Raw genomic sequence first — 23,154 nt, forward strand, 5'->3', positions numbered from 1 at the left:
CGTGTTGATTGTTCGTGTCTCTGCTCTGTTGTCGTTCCTCACCACTCTAATGACTCAGTTTCCCCCTCTACGGGTGATTGTTCTACGCTTCAAGTTGGCCCTTTGCTACTGCCTCCGAAGCAGCTGAGCCTTTCCAAGGTACAATATTTTAATTTTTTTTACTCTTTTGGTTTGCATTGTTCTTTTGATTTGTGTAGTCTATTGATAATTGTGTCTATAGATTATATTGTTTTATTGGACACTAAACAATATCCCTATTGATGTCTGATGATATATAGTCAACACCCCTAATCAGCAACTATGATGCACGAGAATTTGTTTATTGATAAATACTGTTGGAGGTTGAATTTTACAACTTTATGCTTAGAAAGGTCTTGGGAAGGTATTAGTAATGGTCACACTAATAATTGTTTTGAGGATGATGAGCAGATTAAGTGTCTAGATTAAGTTTTGCACACCACACACATGACACCAAATGTAATTGGTATCTAAGAACTCAATGGAGTATTCCGACTTGCCATAGTTGTCCGCCTTTGTATTAGCTACTCAAGCATTTTGCACTAATCAGTTCATTTATTTGTGGACTTTCAGTGATTTGTTAGGAGGTTGAAGTCATTGGCAAGTCATATTCCATGTTCTCTCTTTCGAGAGAGAAAAAAGATGCAAATGTCTTACAAGGTATGCTTTGGTGAATTTAAATATCTTTTATTTTATTTTTCTTTGTATCTAGATTGAATTTTATAAGTATATGTGTTGACTGATTCATATGAGTTTGCATATGGAACTGATGCTATTGTTGTATCATTAATTGTTTATGTATAATTAGGATTTCCAAAAGCTGTCAAAAAGAAAAATATAAGTGATTATTGTACCTAAATGCTAGACCTGTATACAAGCGTGTTCCTAGATGTCGCAAGCTACTAATGTTTACTGTCTTTTTTGTTATTGTTAATATCCGAGGTCACACATAGTTGTCAATAGATCCTATGCTATTTTTCAATTAATGCTTTCAGTGAACTTATTCTGTCTACACATTGGGTTATTGTGCATTTCTCTTTCTATGAAAAGCATGATTGGAGATTATTATTAATTCCATTAAAATGTATGATCTGAGGCTATCCAAGTCAGCAGGGGGATTATGAAAAAAGAGGAGAGAAAAATGGAATTTTACGTAAACCTCAAAAAGTTAAACACTTAAACCCAAAAGAAAAAACAATTCGTCGCATAAAAAAAACATTTCTTCCCCGTCAAGATTTATGTAAGAAGACAGTACATATCGTCATAAAACAAAAAGAAATCCTAGAAAATTTTGTTAGTCCCAAAATGTCAATGACTAATGTAGTAAACAGTACTACGTTTTGGCGCTGTCGTTTTCTTCTTTTGAGTAGTTGCTTTGTTGTTGCCATTAATGTTGTAGGCAACTTTGGACCAGAAAATTTTAAAACCATGTGAATAGCCTTTGCTTTTATGCAATTGGTTTATATTCTCATTTATTTTTGTTAGCCAACTAAATAGCGACCTTTTTCTTTGTACCCGCGTAGTCTTTTTTTTGTGTGGTCTATATGTGTTTGACTGTTGATATCTTAATTAGATCTGACATGCTTAGTGGTATATAAGATTTTAATTGATGATTACAATCGATGTGAATCGATTATTAAATGGCTCATGAAGTGTTTCTTATATGTCACAGGGGAGATTACAAAAAAAGTGGAGAAAAAAAAGGAAGTTAAACTCGACTCCACAAAACCCGACTTTCTTCTTCACGTAGAAAACCCAAACAAACACTATTCTATAACCCACCGTACCTCTTCCCAAAACCCATCATCTTTCCTCCTCTCTCATCCCACGAAGATTAATCTACTGGAAATTAACTTCATAATGGTGGGCATAATCACGAGGTAAAAGCAAGTTTTTTTTATTTTTTTTCTTCCTACTTAGGTTTTTGGTTGTGGGTTTTCTTTTCTTTGCCAGAGGTTCTTTTTTGTAGTTTTGCACATTTGTTAATGTAATATGTAGTTTTTTCTCAAGTCAATTTTAGATACAAGTAGTGGGTTCGATATAGTTCTAAGATTGATATCCGCATTTACAATCACATAACCTGTTAGGAAACTCATCCGCATATATCAAGAAGTCAACTTGACCAATGAAGACTTCAGGGGTTTTAGTGTGGCAGAGGTATCTCCAAATTTTGTGTGAATCACAGATGAAGAATTTCATTCATTTACATTTTAAATAAGCATATTTATTTCCAAGAATTTAGTCATTTTTAACTTTTAAGTAGTAGTAATTTATAGTTTTTGTGAAGTTATTTGCACTATGCCTAAATTTTGCTCATGTAATACTTATTTGTAAGTGAATGTTGTATTCATAATTGGTCCAGAGACTAAAACTAATAGAAAAAGGATGATACCACACTCTAGAAGTTGCCAATAGTTTTGATTGGAGGGAGACATTGGTATTAGAAGGTACGAACGGCAGGAGATTAACATAATTTAAAAAGTGTTAATACACGTACTAGACCAATGCAATGTGAAGCACGGGTTGACAAAACAAATTAGCCTATTGAAATTCGGGTTGGGCCCAAGTAAATATTTTCAACATGCTTATCCATCTCATCACAAAGAATTTTTAATTTAGCCCATTGTGTTTTTTTGTGGCAACATCATTAAATGACTCAGAATCACTCTATTTACTATTTCCATTTTATTATCCTTTTATTATTGAGTGTTGTATATAAATTTTGTGAGTGAATTACAAATGTATTTAGGTTGTGACTACCTACATTATTATTTATGCACATAATTATTATTTTTTTCCGTAACGTAACATTTTTAGAATATTAATTGCAGATGGCTTACTTAGATTACCACCGTGTGTATTCTTAAAAGCTCTCATTTCTCCACCATTTGGGATGCTGCTCTTTGGGTCACTTTCATTGGAACCATTATGTTCAAGTAACCCTCCTTTCTAAAGTGCATGACCCTTTGCCTCTTCATAGTCGTATTTGTTGGTTAACTTAGTTTCCTGTTCTTGATAGGTTACCCTACAAATGTGAATTTGGTAACGGAATGAAATACCCTGGAAATTGTTGGTTAACTTGATACATGTCACACCAGTTGAGAATAATATCCATATGAGGGTAACCTTTGTAAGCATCACAAATTTTACAGGTTAGATAATCCCTATCAATTGATTGCTCTTACTTTGTTTATATGGTTACTTGGTTTCCTTCTCAGTGTGGATTTCACTTCATTCTCTTTTGCACCTATTTATATATGTATTTAGCTAACTTGTGGGGTATTAGGAATGTTTGAATATTGCAAGACCTATGTGGGTCATACATTTTCTTTATGATGTCAATAACTGAGACCGTGCATATCTAACAGTTGCAAGGACCCTTAGGTCCCAACTGAACATTCAAATGCGTGGACACTTAAACAGGGTCCATAAATTATAAAAAACTCTCCTTTGGTAAGATACCATACTCTTAATATTAATGTATGTCTATTGAATATTTTAAAGTCTTAGCTTTAGAATCATTCACCTCAATGCTACAACATTGAGCAAATTTTTCTCTACAAATTACTATGAAAGTTAGTTAAACATGTGATATTTATATGCTTTCATTTTATAAGTAATAGCATCACTGAGTACTCTCTTTTATGCATTTGATATCAATGGATGTCTTTATATATATATATATATTATAGCTCTACTCTCTTCAATTGAGGAAGCATTTCTAGAGTGTCCACGTGTCATTACTAATTACGAAAAAATAGGAAAATCAAAGAAAAGATGCCCAAAACACTTGCCTCACTTTTCAGAGTATCTACATACTATCAAAACTACCAAGGCTCTTTGTTCAATATGCCACCTTCGATCATTCTGAAGAGAACCATTGATAACCAAGCAGTTTTCCTTGAAATGACGGCCAAAGGATGAGAAATTGATTATATCGAATGCGATCCGCTTGGTTTCTCTCTTCCCCCGTATTGGGGGTTCTCTGGCTCCTCCAATGGTTACTTAGCTTCTTTGTCATTCTTTAAGGAAGCACTACGTTTGTAACCCCACCCTTAATCAATGGATATTCCCTCCCCCCCCCCCCCCCCCAAATTCTAGGATTCAATTATAGTTTTTCTACGTCATGCACCACACTATAAGGTGGTATGCTTCTCTTTTGATATAAATTCAAGCAATCGAGGAGTGATGGATTGTATGATCTTTTCATCAGAAACAAGGAAATGGTGAATACATCAAGCAAGACTCTTGAATTCTTTATTAATGAGAAATGGGTTTTATTTCGGTAGAATGGATAAAATGTGAGATCGATGAGATTAACAAGTGGTCATCTTCTCACCATGATGGAGGCTCCATCACAGGTGCGTCTTCTTCTTCTGTCAAGACCTATTTTATTTTATTTTATTTTGTGTATTTTGTCAAGACTCAGTCCTTTTTTTCCTGAACTCTCAAGGAACAGAACAATCTCTCTTTCGTTCTATTTAATCGAATCAATAAAATAACACTAGAAAATGAGAAATTCATTCAAAAGATGCAGTTAACACATACCTTAATTGAACGCTTTAATTTTTTACTTTGGATTTGTTACTTCAAAGAATCTATAACTAATGTATGTTCATTTGATTGTTTTCCTTAATTATCTGAACCATGTATTTAATGAGTACAAATACCTCTCATTGGATATGACTATAAACTTATATAGGGATTCAAAGGAAGTTGTGACTTGGATGCTGCCATCAACCCTCATCGCTCTTCTCTTCAATTCTGATGGCTATATGAGATACTCCATTTTTTTTTACTGCCCAAATTCGAGTGCTTTTCTATTTATATTCTAACTTCTATCCCTTTTTTTTTTATGTGAATTTCTGATTGTTTCATTATGGAATAACAATGTATATAGTGCCTTTGAAAAATGAGTAGAAGCGCTTCTTAAGGGTCTTCTATTTTATCTTCAAGTAAGCTATTTGGCACCAAACTAATTACAAAGCGAATTGAAGGCAAGTAATTCCTCTCATTAGTAACTCGCCTTTTTAAACACTAGCTACCGAATTCTCTAGACAATTGAAGCTTGAAAGTGGTCTTAATTTCTTTCTTTTGCAATCTCTGGAAATCAAGTATATGTCTAACTTATAAACTATAAACAGTTCTTATAACCAAGTCATTTGGGTATATGCATGGTTTTTAATTTGCTGACCTTGACATGAAAACTAAGAAATTCGAACCATGTTTAGAATCATGACTTCCTTACTACATTAGCTCATGTAATCAAAAGTTTACTTTGAATTTTGGTATCTCTTAGTTTTGAAATGGCATATGCATCCCCATTTTTTCGTGTTAGATTCTTGGAATTGTTTTCATATATCCTTTGACTAAGTTTTGTACTTCAATTGTTGCTTTTGTGTGTATTGCAATTTCCATATCTATTCGAGTGGTGAGTTTGCAGAATAATGTGTTGTATATATTGAGATTAAGAGGATATGTTACAGGTATATCTCCTGATTCATGAATACTTTCTGAAAGCATACACATGTTAGTAAACTTCTACTTAGTATCATTTTCAAGCTTCTACCTAGTAATTAATTGCTACTATGTATGTAGTGAAATAATGTATGTTTATTGCCTACTACCTATTCTTTGAAAATTCATGGTCTTATATGGCTGTTTTGGGAAGAAAACATCTTCCAACAAAGATCACAGATGTTTATATATAATGTGTCACACTACCCATATAATGTTAAAAACAATATTAAATTGCTCTCACCGTACCCCCTAAAAGTCATTGGATACAATTTAGATTATACTTTCTTCAAGAAAAGAGATCTATTCATCACAATGGTTACAATCTTAGTTTCTTTTATATTCTTTTAGAGTTATACAAAGCTTGACAATGTTAATGGAACTATACCAGTAGCCACGACCAATATACTAGATCAAGTGGAACATTCCATCCAGACGCGTTTTTATAAATTGAAATATTATATTTTATGTGAATGTTGGCTAAAACATCGGGGTTCATGCACACTTGATATGAACACGTCATACAAGTAAATTATATGAACTTTATTTACAGTAAATTTACAAATTTGAGATGTCATTATCAAACTTTCTAATTTGGTCTTAGATATATGAATTGTTTGAATATGATCTTTTATGCAGTTGTATGGCTTCAATCTCACGGTGATTAGCGAGTATGAACGGGTACCTCTATCTTTTTGGGATTTCTGCACAAGCCACAATCATTGATTTAAAATTCTCCAATTAATAGGTATTTCTCTTCTTCTTCTTCTTCCAATTTTTTCTAAATGTGTATATTTGGTTAGAATCACATACTTTGAATAAAGATGGTCAATGTTAAATTAATCCCACTGGCCCTATCTTGAAGAATTACTAAATATCAAATTATACGCTCAATACTTCGAATGTGTACTCCCTATCAGGTTAACAAATATCTTTTTGATTAAGTACTATGCAAAGTTAGTAACTTTGACTTACTACAAAATCGCTTACAGGTTTATCTTCACTCAGATAGTTTGAGAAGAGTTATAGTTCTTGATAGTTTAAAATATTTTTGGATTAAAATATCATTTTAGACATTTTAAGTTTTGGAGCGACAATATACATATTTTTTAGTGTGTTGTCCAGATTTCACAATTTGTTCAATGAACTATTGACATGCACTATCGACACGCTTGAAAATTTTGATTGGCACATTCAAATCAATATAGACATATCAATATGCTTTTCAGTGTGGTTACCACATCAATAAGCTACTCAACACTGGGTTTGAAAAGTAGCATGTTTAGAAGAAATTAAATAACATACCTAGGCTTTACTTTATTAGTACTTTTTGTTTGTAGAAAAGGTTTTTTGTTAGACTTGATCTATCTTATGGTTCTATGTATCCCGAAAGGATCTTTAGCTCAGTAGAAGAGCGCTTGAGTGTGCTACTACCACTACAAAACTAATGACCTTCGCCAACGGACTAAAACAGTCGGGAAAGATAATACCCAACGGCCTAAAGCAGTCGGAGAGCCGTCGGAAAATGGCCAGTCGGGTTAGCCTACTGACTGTTTTGGACCGTCGAAATAGGCCGTTGGCTAAAATATGCTACGCCGACGGATATGTGACGGCTATTAACTGTCGGAATTTACCCACTGTCTAAGACCGTCGGAAACATATCCACTGCTCTGAACCGTCGGAAAGTTACCTATGCCGACGGTCTATGTTGGACGCCAAAACTGTTTTTGACCACATGGCGATTGGTTTGTAGCCGTCGGTAAAGAATGTTCCTGCGGATTTAATCCGTCGGAAGAGTTAATTTTTTTTTAAAAAAAATTTTTATTTTTCTTCTACTCACATCAAAATAAAAACCCTGTACAACATAACAAAAACTCTTTAACCCCCAAGATTGCATTGTGAACACCTTGACTAGATAAACATGTAGAAATGAATCAAGAAAATAAAGCTTACAAATTCGTTTAGTACACCGTGGAAACAGGTAAAAACGAGGAGCAAAATTGTTTTAAAGCTTACAAATACTAACACCATATATTGTCTACTAAACCTTTCACTACACAAGCTCAACCAGTCCCCACTATTGTTCTTACTCTTGTTGAAGCGCCGGGAGTAGCTTAAGATGAAGTTGCTGATTTCAGGTATGCAATGAGATCGACACGTTCATGAGCCTTCTTAAGTCCATAAAAACCCATATTTGTTCAAGGAATGTACTACAAAGCAGAAGAGATATAAATCTTTGTTAAGAAGAGATATTTGTATGAGATCAAAACATCATATTATGTTCAAGCAAAGACAATTTAATATTTCACCATAGGCAACAACATTACACTATAGTTGTGAAAAACGATTTATTGTAATGTTTTCAAGAAATTGATAGAAAATAGTAGTCATAACTTAAGATGTAATCTAGAGGTGAGTCAAGTATTACTGGCATAAGAAATTTAGGCGATTGAGATGCTAATGACGTCCTAAATTCAACTTGGATGAAAGTGAGCTGCAGCAAGTAACATAGACTTGCTAGATTTGTGGACAAACAATCACCTTTTTCTGTACAGAAAACTACCTAAAAGGATAAGGCCACTCAAATCGCCACTATCCAATCCATCTCATTCAAGTGGGACCAATTTGCTAAACATACTCCGCAGGGACTATAAGGGTGGTTTGTATATGGAAGTTATAGGCGAGAACCCAGGCACATATAAGTTTTGGATATCATGGTGCGAAGAAACTTACTTTGCACTCGGCTTGTTAAGCATGTAGGTGCCACCATAAACAACACTTAGAGCGAGCAAATGCCCGAAATGCCATATAATAATAGTTAAATAAATTGATTTGCTTACCTTAACTTACCTTGGACACATGGTGTAAATGAGAGCCCCAAACAAATGGTTGACATCCCGGAGGGTCTCTTCCAACCCATGGCAGCAAGCGGGCACCGAAAGCAGCAACACCCCACCGGAGAAGCACCGCCAGGTCCATGGCGATAGCTTGGCGGGCACCCAAGCAACAACACCCAAAGACTAGCAAACTCCAAAGAGTGGCGGGCACTAGCGAAGCAAGAATAACCCAGCTAATAAGGAGTTATAGATAACAGCTAATCTATCAAAACTAGAATCTTAGTAAGGTACATCTAGATAACTTGCTTGTTATAAGGAGTTATAGCGACACCGTAAGAAAGAAGTTAATATTGTCTTAATAGATTTGAATGTTTTTAACTTGCATACCCCCTAGTTTTCGGAACAACAAAAGGAAAACCACAAGATGAGAAGCTTTCCTTACAACGAGGACAAGGAAATGTTTCCTAGAAACAACATCTATAACAATCATGTATTTCTAACGATGAACTCAATAGTTAGCCAAAATGGCAGCTAGCTTAGTTGGTAAAGTAACCGGGCCTAACATCATCGAGACCACGTAAAGACCTAGAGATACTCACCAAAGCAAAATTACACGGTTAAATATCAAATCGAAATAAACGAAGAATTAAGAATCTTGAATGCTATATAACAGAGCCTCAAAATAGCAGCGCCAACATTTTAAGTTAACTATAAATATTCTGGTGGTGGTAGTTAGCTATATCTGATCGCGAAACTCTTACTGGGAATCGCGCGCAACTATCCAAGGCTAAGTGTCCTAAAAACGCTTCCTTGAATGAACGAATCGACTTTTTTCTCAAGAAAAAGGCCGATAAAGCTCGAAGTCTTCGCGGAAACGCGAAGCAGTCGAAAATAGCAGTAGACAACGCAAAGTTGTCTATTGTTGCGCGCGATTCCCAATAGCAGCAGACAATAGCAGTCGAAAATAGCAGCAGAAGTTCTTAGGGTTGGACAAGAAAGTCCTTCCAGAAGCGTTGAGCGATGCCATGAAAGCTGACATCGCTAGACAGAGAGTTGCTGCCTTCGCCAAGGCAGAACGCTACTCAAAGCAACACGTCGAACGTAAAGCTTTAGAGATCCAAGGGTCTAATTTCAAGATCCCTGAATGGATGATCGTGAGAGACGATACGTCTACTCTAGATCCTACGCATGCAGTAAGCAAAATCAGCTTCCCGCAGCAATATCTTACAAGTTGTACTTGCTGTATAAACTTTATTAGATGCCTCGAAACTGCTCTTTGTTCTTTTGTTTTCTTTCTACGTAGTCATACTAATACAATTGAGGTCCCGAATCACATCCATGCTGAGTTGAAAACTTGCCAACATACCAGTTAAGTCGAGAAATGACTCAAAGATCAACCACTGGCCCTCCTCTAGGGGTTTGAACTATAAACCAACAACAAAATTCAACATATTAGCCAAAAAAATGACATAAGGACGCCACCCCCATCAAACAGATCCCACACACTTCCTCTTCTCATTCTTTTATAGATATTTTTTGCTAGGATGAGAGTCAAGTGATTATTATTATCTAACAGCAGTGAGCATTAACAGCTAAAATAATACCTTAGGTATCATATCGACATTGTATTCCTTGCTGGAGCCCAGCTGCTCTGGAGGCTTTAAAACTCATCATCTTTAACTGCTCTGGACTCCATGAATCTAAATTTGTTGACCTGAGAGAAACAAAAGGGAACAGGATAAGGCACTGAGCACAAACGAAGGGGCATGCAGTTTGAAAACAATTTTGAAATCTGAATCATCTCCAACTGCTAAAATCAAAAGGATACTCTCTATGCTTTGCTGTGAACTGTTGAGCCGGGCTAACTTTTCCACCAAAATCTGGGGATTGAAAGTACCGTTCATTTTTCCTAGTCTGATACTCTGAATAAATGAGATAAAACCTAGAAAGGAAAAATTAATTAGTATAACTCGCTAAAATATAGAACACTAACCAAAAAAAACCGGTCTCTGCGATTCATTATTCAATATTACTCGAGCTTCAATAAAGTGAATCTACATATTATACAAGTCAATATACATGTTCATGCTCAAGCACCATAATGCACCTAAATAAAGAATAAGGTTTACCTCAAAATTCTTGTCTACTCGAATCAGTATGCTTCACAAGGATCCCTACAAATGAAAAGCTGAAATAATGTAAAACCAACTTCCAAAACAAGCCATATCTCATTGCAAGGATTAGTAATTACAATATTAACCGGAAAATACGCAAAGACCGGGACGGTTGAAAAGGGAAATTTTGTTTTTGAACAAAACAAACAGAAGAAATGGGGTTGAACTCTATATCACCTCCATATAGATACACCCGGACTTTGAACGAGACAAAGGACCAAGTATCTAAGATATACATTACCTTTGTTTATATTCCACATCCACCACATTACATTCGTCACCATATGATCGATTTAATTTTTATTATATGCACATTGACTTAAGAAGTAATTACATGCTCGGTTTGACTTAAGAAGCTTTCCTTCAACTTCCCTTTGAAAAATCATAGGCTCCTAATCCCTACCGAGCAAGAACTTTGAAGTACATAGTTTCTTATTCCTATCTAATTTCCATTTACACATTTATCACCCTTTTTAATTCTAAACACTCAAGTCTCTACATTATCTCTACAAACACATGGATTCTGAACTGACGTATACAGAAAAGTGATTGAATATATACACTAAAAATAAAAAAACAACTCATTCATTCACTAAATATCAACTAAAGATTCATTATATCTCAGCATATATACAAATTTCAATAAAAAAGAAGGAAACTTTACTTTACCATAAACAAAGAGGAAAACGATAGCTAGACTCGGGGTTATAAACAATATCTTGATGATAAATTAACCATTAGTATATAGATAACACGGGAGAATAAGGCTATCTGGCTGAACTAGAAATCAGCTGGTAAGTTTCAAGCGAGGGGACGGAGGAAGAAAAAATATAGTAGTAAATAAAATAAGAGCTTCTCATCGGATCACTGTAGAGACCATCGAAGAAACAAAGCTTAAGAGAGTCAGTACTGCCCTATCACACCCATTGAATTCTGCCCCACTTTTTTGAGGAGCACTTTCAAGGTTAGCCAAAGATTAACATATGAAGTCGATATAAATTTTTTGCAAGTTGGCAGGGGAAAGAAGCATATATAACCCACAGTTACAATATACCCAAGTAACTAAACACAATAAATATGAAATCCTAAGTATAGCATTGCAGAAGCCAACCATCTATAAGCTACTGTTCACATTATTCACAACGCAACTTTTCGTCTTTCCTCAGCTACTGGTACAATTATTACACGATGCATTTCTCCTTTTCAATAGCTAAAACAGGTTATGCTTCGAGTCAAGAAGTAGATATGATACAACTAAGAAAAGCAGTACCTTGTCAATGCAACGAGTGGGAAGAAACATAACATCACCTGGTTTATGATTGTTCTATGGCTCAGAAGTTCTGGGGCATTGCCACTATGATTAGCATCATTCACACCATCTCCTACAACTTCTTCACTAGCTATTTCACGTTCGTGTTCTATAAAACCAAAAAACATAAGCAAAGTAAGCAAAAACCAAATAAATAATTAATAACTTAAAATCTCATTAACTAACAGAGACAAGTACACTGCCCTTTTCCCTCCTCCTTTATCCGGGCTTGGGACCGGCAATGCAAACTTGACAATAGTTTGCACTGGCGGAGTTAAAAAGAGGGGGTTAGTAAAATATAGCTTATAACAAATTATAATAATGCAACGTCCATTAAAAACATTACAATACATAAAACACCAAAAGTTCATGGTTTATATATTTTACTTACTACTTTGGACTACAAAATCCAACCAAAGACTTAAGTGCATAGACTTATGCAGTATGAACTTTAATGTAAACACGTTCTTATTTACACAAAATATCAAAAACCTATTTATTTGGATGGGAATCCAAATGTATCAGAACTTCACCAATATATTAGAACATCAACAGTTCTTTGGGCCAAATAACACTTCCTTGAGCAATCTCGCCAAGCTTTGATTTCCACGCATCATGAGAAAGTGGAAGTGCAGCAGTTCCGTCATAAATAACATTGACATAAACCTTAAAGTTCCCCTCCTCTAATCTCCTATCACCAAACTCAATAGTAGGATCAACATCTTGCACAATACCCCTAGCCACAACTCGAAGTGGCCAACCACCACGCAAGTCACATTCTTTACCAATGAATTCATTCAAAACCTGAAATTAAAAAGAGTTGTCAATCTTTGCAACATCAAAGTGGTGATCATACCATTTATCGTATAACTTAGATTATTACCGGTGTAGATGGGGTATAACGTGCATGACTAGAACATGGCGATGAAACATCAGGCATAGAGGTTCGTCCTTGGCTCATAAAGGCTTTCAAAACAGCTGTGTTCTCTAGAATTGAAGCCTGAAGCACATCTACCTTTTTCTCAAGACTTGTATTTTTCTCCATCAAAGCAATATTTTGCTGCATCACGGGTTTCATCTTCTTTAGCGTTGTTTTGCACCCCTTCCCCGGGCCTCGAAAGCGACCTCTACTATCCGCCCAAGAACCTACGATAAATGGATAAAAGTCTTAGTAGCTGCAACATATATCAAAAACACCAATTAATTATTCAAGGATCAAAGCTTCAAACCTGTGTGAGTGCATCATCCACTGATGTCTCTACTGACTCCGGGTGCAAAGTAGTATAATTATCAAGTTTTTCCTATTAATATGACATAGTCAAATATATAGGCCACATTATATTTTTAAAAGTCCAACAAGAGTACATAAGATATGATGAGAAATTTCCAAAGATACTAACCACCAATTCGGATCTTGTGCTACCCGCTCTTCCTTTTATGGATAAACTTGTATGACTCCACCCTTCCAATCGATGATTCAGGGACGCCTTTTGCCATAGCCATCTCCTCTCGAGCAACAGCTGCAGATTTCCTTCCCAAACATGAAGAATTTTTTTGATTCTTACGATTGGCTGAGTTCCTTAGACTAGAAGCCTGCATGACTTAGAAGGTTAGTAGAGGTGAACTCTATATATCAAAATAAATAAATATACTTGCCGGTTGTCAGCAAGTATTTATTGTAATCACTCTGGTATTTGTCATGATGGCAAGAAGTCTAACTGACATGCAACCTTTGAATGAGCAAAGAAGTCCAGCCCAAGATAAAACTTGCCGTGGGGCTGAGATCCAATACTCGCCTACGTCGGCTAAATGAATGAGTGAATGAGTGGCACTGCTGAGTGTTCTGCTATTGCATATATATTACCAGAGTGATCCAAAGAGAGAGAAATAGAGAGAGAAATAAGTTAACAAAGAAAATAACTAAACCTTGAACTTTTCTGAATGGCAATTATCTACAAAGCGTCGCCAATCTTGCAAAGGAATTCCATCTTGGGGATTTTCCTTCACGATGGAAGGAGGTTGATCTTTTACGTACTTGTTATACAATTCATGTTTGTACTCCTTCCACGCAAGCCTGAATTTGTTTCGCGTGTCCAATCTATGTCAATCGAACTCAAGTGCTCAAATGCAAACATTTTCCCTAAAGCCCAACAACCTTGGCTACGATGCATTTGTCATTTTTGTCCAAATGAACTTCTTTCCAGTTCTCAAAGCGAATTGGGATGTCACGACGAGCAATGTGACCCAATTTGGTTATGAAGAAATCAACATCTTTTTTGGGCTTACTTGGTTGACCCAAACTGTTAAACGTAAGAACTTTCTTTTGGTAATCATCGGGAATTTCCTCCGAGATACCAATTGAAGGGCCTCTTGTCTCTGTAGACCGAGTGGATGGACCAGAAACGTGTGTGTCATCTGCATATATACATTATCATAAGAACTACAAAAAAAAAAAAAAAAAAAAAAGTAAAAGTTGTGCTCTTACCCATGTTCTCATCAAGGTCGTTGCTTAGTGAATGTGAGTGGCTATGTGTTAGATGATCCTCCATGGTCCAAAGAGCTTTACAAACCAACAAAATCAGGCAGTACTCATTTTAAGCATAACACACAAAATACCATGCACCATACATATACACTTATGCACAAAATGCAGCAGCACCCACCCACTCACCAGCACACAAACATACATGTTGAAAGAAAAAGACTAGCGCTAGCACATAGACATGTGTTTGAGAAAGAAAAATAAACATGCAGACAATAATGTGGACCAAGTTCAGTACCATAATAAATCACAAACACAAATACCATCCAAAAAAGCAACAAAAGTGAGCAAGTAAATTAAAGATACTATTAATCCAATACATATATAGAGTCGCTATCCTCTGGTCTTCCTTCTTTTTCTGGAACTCTCAACAACTCTGGTCATCCTTCTTTTTCTAGAACTCTCAACAACTTCAACCATGTCTTCTGGGGCATTGAATATCAATTCATCCACCAAGGGAAGCTCGAGGTTGCTAGGCCCTAGATCTGAATCACTTAGCACTCTCTCATCCAAGACAAAGGTGATCTTGATCAAAATACAGTTTCTTTGGAACCTCCAACACTACATGCCATTCAAGATTCTTTGGATCTTGTGAATAGAAAAACTTGTGCAGCTTTTTCTGCAAGAATAAATGGTTCATCGATATACGGTTTGAACTGAGTAGATTAGACAAATTAACGACCTCAAGTTTGCTTCTTCATCTATTTTCACACCAAGTTGTGTGCACTTAGCCCAATCACATTTGAACAATACAGTCTTGTACCCTTCCACGATAGTTTAGTTGAACAATGTTTGTTAGGACACCATAGTAATCTGCATCTCCATCAATTGGATTCTTGTCCTTAGCACTTGAAGCGAAAGGTGGTCATGCGGCTTGTGCTAACCCCGCTTATTTTGGTTCCTTTTAGTTTTACGGTAATCCTTGGTGATAAAAAGAAACCCATTGACACGCGGTATTTATGGTATTCCGTAGCAAACCGTGTAGGTCCCCTAACCAAATCCTTAAAATGAACATCGTTCGATTCAAGAATTCGGGTTCTTTTGTCAACCAAGTGATGAAATCATCGAGGATGGTACTCTATCTTTGCCCCTCCTCCTCCTTGCACTTGTTCTCTTTGTCCTCAATGAAGCTACTATATTTCCTACACAGATTTCTTATAAAAGTTAGTCACATAACATGCACATTATTTCGTTAAGTTTAGTATCCAACAATGTCAATATGACACATCATATACTTACATGTGTGCGCTCAACGCATAACTCAGATGGCTTTTAGTACCCATTGGCGTGCTTGTTCATACTCCACACCTTCCAATCTATCGTCGCGCTTGGGCCAAGTGGTCCACCCTCATTGGTAGCGGGGTTGTCCTCCACACTATCTGAAAAATCACGGTAAAAGTTGCGGTTCATTATCACCATCTTATCAAGTTTATCTAACAGACCCCCTCCTCCTTTATATCCGGCACAATACATAAGTGTCTCCTCCCTCAAGTAATGCTCCGCAATACAACCTTCGGGACGCGCTTTGTTTGTAACAGAATCCTTGAAGATTTTCATGTATCTTTCCAAAGCGGGAAAAAATGAAAAAGAATTAAACTATAGTAGAAGCAATGGAAGCGAGGTTGAAACAAAGGAAACAAAAACAGAAACAAGTTGTGTACCTTTCGAAACAATACATCCACCTACAAAAAACAGGCCCGCATTGACGAGCCTCGTAAGCTAAGTGAATAGGTAGATGCATCATAGAAACGAATAGTGAGGGTGGGCAGATTCTCTCAAGAGCACACAGGGCCTTGATCATACCCCTTTCCAGTACATTCAGTGTTTCGATCTCCACTTTTTTGGAACATAAAGCACCAAAGAAAGTACAAATAGTTGTAATAATAGATCGAGCTTCTTTTTCGTTCCCATCTCTATCGCATCTTTGGATCAACACCGGGAGCAAATGTTGCATCAAAATATGATAGTCATGTGACTTCATTTGTTTCAAATCCACACAATCACCCTTGACAATATTTGACCAATTACCACTAAAGCCAACAGGCACACTTAGATTTTGTAAGGTCTGGATGAACAACTTCCTCTCTTCTTTTCGAAGCCAAAAAATACCTTGGGGCATAACTCGTTTCCCGTTAACTTGAGTCACCCAATATTTTTTTTTAATTTTCATACGCTTTAAATCATTGCGTGCTTTGGCATTATCTTTAGTTTTCTTCGTATTCAACATCATAGCAAGAAGGATTTCACACACATTTTTTTCAATATGCATGACATCAAGGATGTGACGAACGACAATGTGTTTCCAATACTTGAGCCTAAAAAAGATAGACCGCTTGGAAAAACATGAAACTGCTTCATTGCCTTCTTGTTCATCACCTTCGCCATCTTTCCTTTTCTTGCCTTTTCCAAATTTGATTTTCAAATTCTTGGTCATTCTCTTAACTTCAACACCAGTCAACCTAATTGGTTGCTCGTCTAGTTCCTTTGTCTTATCATACGTGCTCTCCCTTGTATCATGTCTAGCCTTCGATGTCAATGGAAGCCAACGTCTAGTTCTCATATACACATGCTTCTTTCCATGCTTAAGCCATAAAGAAGCAGTTTTCGGACCACAAGCAGGGCAAGCAAATCTTCCCTTAGTTTTACAACCGGATATATTTCCATAAGCTGGTAAATCGTGGATTGTCCACAACAAAATAGCACGCATTTTGAACACTTCACCTTTGAATGCATCTTTAACCATCGCCCCATCACGCCACAAGTCTTGCAGCTCTTTAACTAAGGGCTGCAAATACACATCAATATCATTACCCGGTTGTTTTGGACCCTCAATGAGTGTTGTAAGCATGGTGAATTGTGACTTCATACATAGCCAAGGGGGAAGGTTATATGTCACACACATTACAGGCCATGAACTGTATTGTGTTCCTAAAGTACCAAAAGGATTAAAACCATCAGTGGCTAGTCCCAGACGAACATTGCGTGGCTCAGCAGAGAAATCTTGATACTTCGAATCCACTTGCTTCCACACTGCCGAGTCAACGGGATGCCTCATTGTACCAGGCTTTGATGCCCCAGTAGAATGCCACTGCATCTCCTTCGCCACCCAACCCACACTATACAATCTCTTCAACCTATCAGTAAGAGGAAAGTATCGCAAAACCTTTGCAGGCACCCTACTGGTCCGCGTCCTCAATTGCTCAATGGTTGCAGTTTTGTATCTAGAAACTCCACATGTAGGACAAGAAACCTCAAATTCATTATCTCCCCAATACAAGATGCAATCATTTCTACATGCGTCAATCTTCGGCATTTCAACTTCAAGTCTTTAATCATCTTATCTGCTTTGTAGGCATTCTCGGGTATCTTATTACCACTAGGCATCGCCATCCGGAGTAGTTGAAGCAAATCAGTAAAAGCCTTATCGCTCAACCCATTTGTGATCTTCAAATTAAGCAATTTCACGACAAATCTAAGAACAGAGAAGTCAGTACATCCAGGATACAATTCAGTCATGGCTTCACACAAATTATCATTAAACTCAACACCTTCAACGAGTTCTTCTCCCTCGGTACGACCTCCTGGATCCTCACCCAAAACAGCATCCAAGTTATCAAGACTAAGTTCTTCCGCAAGAATGGTGAATGCTGCATTCATGTCCACCACAGGCACATTTGCTTGAAAACTTGATCCACTTTCATTGAGTTGTTCTGGCCTTTCCTTCTCACCGTGCAAAAACCAGAATTTATACGTCTTGTCAAATCCATGGCTAAAACAATGTATTATAACATCATCGTGACTCATTGCCGGGCCTTGGTTTCGACACTTTCTACAAGGACATGGTATAACATTCTTGTTGTGATGGTGTTCCACGGCAAAGGAACTAAAATCCTCAACACCTTTTATAAAACGTGGATCTCGAAAATTGTCCAAGTTAATCCAACTCTTGTCTATCAAACTCATTGACTCCATAACTTAAGAAACTTCTAAAAGAAATAGAAAAGAGAGGAATTCAGAACAAAAAAAATAAAATAAGAACATATATATATATTCATGCATCTTATAATCACTCACACCCAAACATAGCATCCAAACTCAAGATTTCATTTTTTTTCGCCTAATTTCATTAATAGTTCAGGTTAGTGAGTTAAGCTCATCAGATTAGAAACAAGGAATCAATACTAAAATTCACCATTCACATACACTGTTAGATAAAAGATGTATCACTATCCTCCAACCCAATACACCCCAAAACCCAAATTTTAATCAACACCCAACTTGCAAAGATTTATCTTTAAGACAATTCATCTAATATCATGCAAATAGTTGGCGTAAATCAACAAGACCACACTTCAAAACAGACTCATTGTCTACACATTAAAAAAATCAACTTAATTTATATACAACCTAATGTTTAGAATGAGAAACCCACACAAATCAGAGGAAAAAAAAAAAAATAAACACGCACCTTGATTGAAGGCATTGAAAAGATAGAGAAGGCGTTGGATTTCTTGAAAAAGAGCAAAAAATTGGGGGTGAGAGATTTTTAAGACAAAAGTGTGTAAGGGAGTGAGAGAGAATACCTTTTGTTGCCGGCTGTTGTTTGATGTAGTTGTGTGAGACTATGTTTCCTTCTATTTTCGGACTATGTTTCCTTCTATTATTTTGGGTGGGAAGGCTGAAACGTTTTTTCGCTCTGTTAAATCCTTATGTTTTTTGATATTTCATTCCAACCCGGTTCGCCAACTCTAAGAACAGTCGGTACAAATAAAATATCCGTCGAAAATGTCCAACTGTTATTAACCGTCGGTTATATCGACGGCTTAAAACAGTGGGATATCCGTCGGGTAAGAAAAAAAACTAACGATATGTTTAATAACTAATCCGACGGTCATATTTTAGAGGCCAACGAGCTAAAACCGTTGGAAACATCCAACAGATTATAGCCGTCGGTGTATCTCTCCTGGGTCCGTCGGCTAAACTCAATTTTTTTGTAGTGTACATCTTAAGTGATTGATAGAATGTCTTGCTGAGTTTGTTTTAAATACATTATTTTGAAACTCTGTTTTGCTTTCAATTATCTACAGCCAAGTCCTTTGATGTGGTAAAACCAGAAAAAACCATTCAATCGTCGCTCTCACAATTCTCAGGTTGGTTTCATCAATTCTTATATATACATTTGTGGCTCTTATTTCTTTATCTTTCCTTTAGTGTTTCAATATTATATAATAATTATTTTATTTTCTTTGGTTTCACTTTGTTTGAGTAATACAGTAAATTGGATGCATGTTCAGTAGTAAAAGGGGTTCGTAAGGACTAAGGACTTTTGATTAGTATCAGAGTCTTCTCTAGGACGAAAGATGAGGAAATCATCAGTAGCTTGGTGAGTATGAAAAGTTCTTAGGTTTTGGTTTGTTTCATTGCTCTTACTGTTTTCACTTTTTTTTTTAAAGTTCACGAAAGATAATTAAAGACACATCGAATAGAGCAAACTGAGAGTCGTTCTCCTCAGTCGATCCCATTCTCCAGTATGACTAATATCCCGTGATCTTTTTATTTTGTAATGTATGTTATATTAGAGTACTTATATCTCTTATAGGAAATCATTATATAGAAGAAGTTGGTTTTTTCTTTTTGGTAGGTTGCTATGGACATGAAAGTACTCAAGGATGTGTAGGAGTTGAAACAGGATGTCGAAAAGTTGAACATAACTAAGGATGTGGATGATGGGAGAGTAGGTGAGGCTAAGGGGGAATCTAAGCTGGCCGGGGATATTGCGGAGTTAAAGATTAAGCTAAGAAAAGTGGAGGCGAAGCTAAATAAGGTATGTGAGTCATCTATAGTTACATTTCATTTCCAAGTAAACTTATTAATGGGTGGCTTGAATTGGTTGGAGAGGTACAATATGAAATTCTGCTTCAAAGAACAAAGTAGATTTATTCCAGCTTATGCTGCTGGACCTGTGTCCTTCTCATCCTCAACATTTGCAGTTACAATGGGGATAGATTGTTATCAGTATACACAGCATATGAGACACCATCTCAGCCAATATGTGCATTATATTAAGTATATCACTTATATGAATCATGACGCTATCTTAAAAGCCTTTTTTTGTTCTGATTGATTGTTGAAAGTGGTTACTCTAAGGTATTTTCTATCTGCGAATTATTTCTGATAAGCCTACCTTTCCCTACGCAAACCGCCTCCATATTTTATCTCTATATATGTTGCGTTGCACATTGTTGTAGAGTATTGGTCTCTGTTGTTGAATGTTGCAATAACATAACTCACTCAATAGTTTTGTATGTGAAAGTCATTGAGAAATGTGGATGACATTTGCAGGGTGAAAGATAGTTACGAGGCTAAGAGAAGACAAGCACATAGCTGCTACAGAAAGGCAGAAGTTCATACCAGAACCAGTAAGTTGACTTCTAGATATCGTAGAATATTGTATTCCTAAAAATGAGTTATACGTACGATTGCTTTTCCATGTTGATTGATGGTCTTATGCTTTGTTATCGAAGGAAGAAAAAATTCATATTAAACTGAATAGTCATAAATGTTTCATATCAAATTATTGCCCTGTTTTATCTATACGACTTTTTTCTTTTTATGTGAGTAGAACTGGAATACTTTGTGATTACATATTGCCTTTTCCATTGCAGGCAATATTGGAAATATAGATTGGTCGAAAAGAAATTCAAGTGGATTTCCTCTTTCTGTTTGTTTGTGTGATGGCCCTCATTAGTCTGGAACTTGGATACCAATTATTATTAGGCTCTTCGAAAGAACGTTGCTAGAGACAACTCAAGAATTTGGAAGTTCAACTTGCCTTATGAGTGGAGAGTTTTCCTATGGCAATGCATGGCTGGAGTTGTGTCTACAACAGACTGCTTTGCTTCTCATAGCTATCGTCGATAATGCTTGCTACCAAGAAATTCAAAAGGTACATTCATCATTTCAGCCATTATTTATGGATATTAACGAGATTTGTAGTCAATCAAGAGAGTTAACATTACAATGGTGGTATAGAGAGGTAGACGGGTGTGCCGATAAGTTGGCAGATCAATGACAGAATTTATCCGACTTCTTTTGCTTTTTCCCTGAATACCCTGATTAAATTCCCCCATTTCTACCATGAGAATTGTCCTCCCCATTTGAAACAGGCGGCAATACATTCAATGGCTTCAATTTGGTGGGTAATCTCACCAGCATTTTTCGCTTCATGTATTTAGTATGATGTAATTGATTAAGTACTAACTATTTTATTCTAATCTCCTTCTTAAGCATCTTCTATTGGTCTGCCTTTAATTTGCTGATGATGCCATTTGGTTTTTTCTTTTTTTCAAACACATGTTTTGTCTGTCCCTTCTTTTCTTTTATGTGAAATATGGTATGGGTTTTTTAGCCCCTAAGCCAGTCTTACCAAAAAAAAGGAAAAGAATGGACTATTCTCTATCATGGATGTTTAAATGTTTATAAGAAGACTATAAGATAGAGTATGAATGTATGATGAAAATTCTAATTTTGTTTTCATGAAAGTTTACATTTTGTTTATGGGAGCTCTCACTAAAGAGCACATATTCACCTCTAGCACACCACTAGACCATTCTGGAACAAGTTCTTGAGAACAAGTACAATTATTGCAAATTAGTTAATTAATTTTTCATGTTACTTGGGGATTTCTCTACTTTTTTGTATCCCGATTTAATCACCTGTGATCATAGTACAAAATATCAAGATATGAGTATTTATCGATATTCAATTTATGGATATGTATCATGGATATATCCTCTTCTTTGGGGGATATTTGACATTGTTTCACATGCAAATATCGTGTATATATCCAAAATATCGACAAATATCATGGATATTGTAGATATTTCTTGATATATCATGATACATTATTTATATTTATTTGGAATATAATGGTAAATATTAAATAAAATTGTTATATACACAAAATATCGCTAAATATCTCTAAATATCCCCAAATATCGCAAATATCATCAAAATATCATCGATATTTGCAGTCGTATATATCTCTGAACATATCATGATATTTATATATCTTTCTCTGAAATCTAGATAGATATCCCCAAATATTGCGATATATCGGGATATTTTGTACTATGCCTGTGATTATATTTTGTATACTTTTCAGATTCCTTGGTTCATAGCAACAAAAGAAGTTTCAATGGATTTGCAGCCAAACTCACTGCTAGAGAGAGGAAAAAGCTTGACAATTAGTATAGTACTTAACTTCGATTTTAATAAGTAAAGCATAGCATCTTACATACTATATTATTCAAGTGATATCTTTGACACATTTGCATCTTTAGGCATTGGAGAGATTGTATTCGTCTTTCTGAGTAGAACAATAAGTCTTCACACGACAAGATCATCAGATTTCATGGGGTTCGAGTATAGAATGTGGAAAGAGTGGCTACGAGAGCAACGTCATAGTGGGCGTCATGGACACTGGAATCTGGCCAGAAGTAGAGAGCTTTAACGATGAAGGCTTTGGTCCTCCACTGAAAAATGGAAGGGCAGTTGCGACTGAGGCAAAAATATTACATGCAACAAGTATAATCCCATTCTTAACTGACGTAGAAGTCTATCAAGTATAAGTAACTTTGGTCCTAATGTTATTTCATTCACGTTCTGTTAAGTATGAAGCTAATATAGCAAAACATTTTCAATGTTGTGCACCTTAATTTGGTGTAGAAACTACCATATCTTTTATTTAAGAAGGTT

At 36.1% G+C, this 23,154-nt stretch overlaps 1 protein-coding gene and 2 long non-coding RNA genes across 5 annotated transcripts; 1 reads left to right on the forward strand and 2 right to left on the reverse strand.

Moving 5' to 3' along the window:
• Positions 1-23,154, forward strand: LOC147510976 (uncharacterized). 2 transcript variants are annotated; one of them, XR_015216908.1, is made up of 15 exons: positions 1-138; positions 592-678; positions 1,691-1,898; positions 2,850-2,954; positions 3,038-3,170; positions 4,232-4,379; positions 5,505-5,547; positions 6,175-6,283; positions 19,485-19,547; positions 19,672-19,780; positions 20,039-20,221; positions 20,740-20,816; positions 21,063-21,343; positions 22,562-22,646; positions 22,740-23,154. It is a non-coding gene; the product is annotated as an uncharacterized LOC147510976 (long non-coding RNA). The 2 variants fall into 2 exon arrangements; XR_015216907.1 differs by lacking the exon at positions 5,505-5,547.
• Positions 7,479-8,462, reverse strand: LOC147510977 (uncharacterized). Of its 2 annotated transcripts, none has more exons than XR_015216905.1 (2): positions 8,386-8,462; positions 7,479-7,745 (listed from the first exon to the last, which is right to left on the reverse strand). It is a non-coding gene; the product is annotated as an uncharacterized LOC147510977 (long non-coding RNA). The 2 variants fall into 2 exon arrangements; XR_015216906.1 differs by having other exon boundaries at positions 8,376-8,462.
• Positions 11,428-12,952, reverse strand: LOC147510978 (uncharacterized). Its single transcript, XM_086599355.1, has 3 exons — positions 12,739-12,952; positions 12,332-12,659; positions 11,428-11,964 (listed from the first exon to the last, which is right to left on the reverse strand). The coding sequence occupies exons 1-2, from the start codon at positions 12,931-12,933 to the stop codon at positions 12,396-12,398; spliced, it is 459 nt and encodes a 152-aa protein (XP_086455481.1). The 5' UTR covers positions 12,934-12,952; the 3' UTR covers positions 11,428-11,964; positions 12,332-12,395.

Source organism: Coptis chinensis, chromosome 3 (assembly GCF_015680905.1).
Source record: "Coptis chinensis isolate HL-2020 chromosome 3, ASM1568090v1, whole genome shotgun sequence".
Taxonomy (NCBI): domain Eukaryota; kingdom Viridiplantae; phylum Streptophyta; class Magnoliopsida; order Ranunculales; family Ranunculaceae; genus Coptis; species Coptis chinensis.

Bases quoted from the DNA above. Each gene is read 5' to 3' on its own strand.
- LOC147510978 (XM_086599355.1), bottom strand. From the start codon at position 12,933: ATGAAACCCGTGATGCAGCAAAATATTGCTTTGATGGAGAAAAATACA. The intron at 12,660-12,738 runs GTAATAATCTAA...TTTTAATTTCAG, and splicing joins GTTATACCCCATCTACACCG to GTTTTGAATGAATTCATTGG.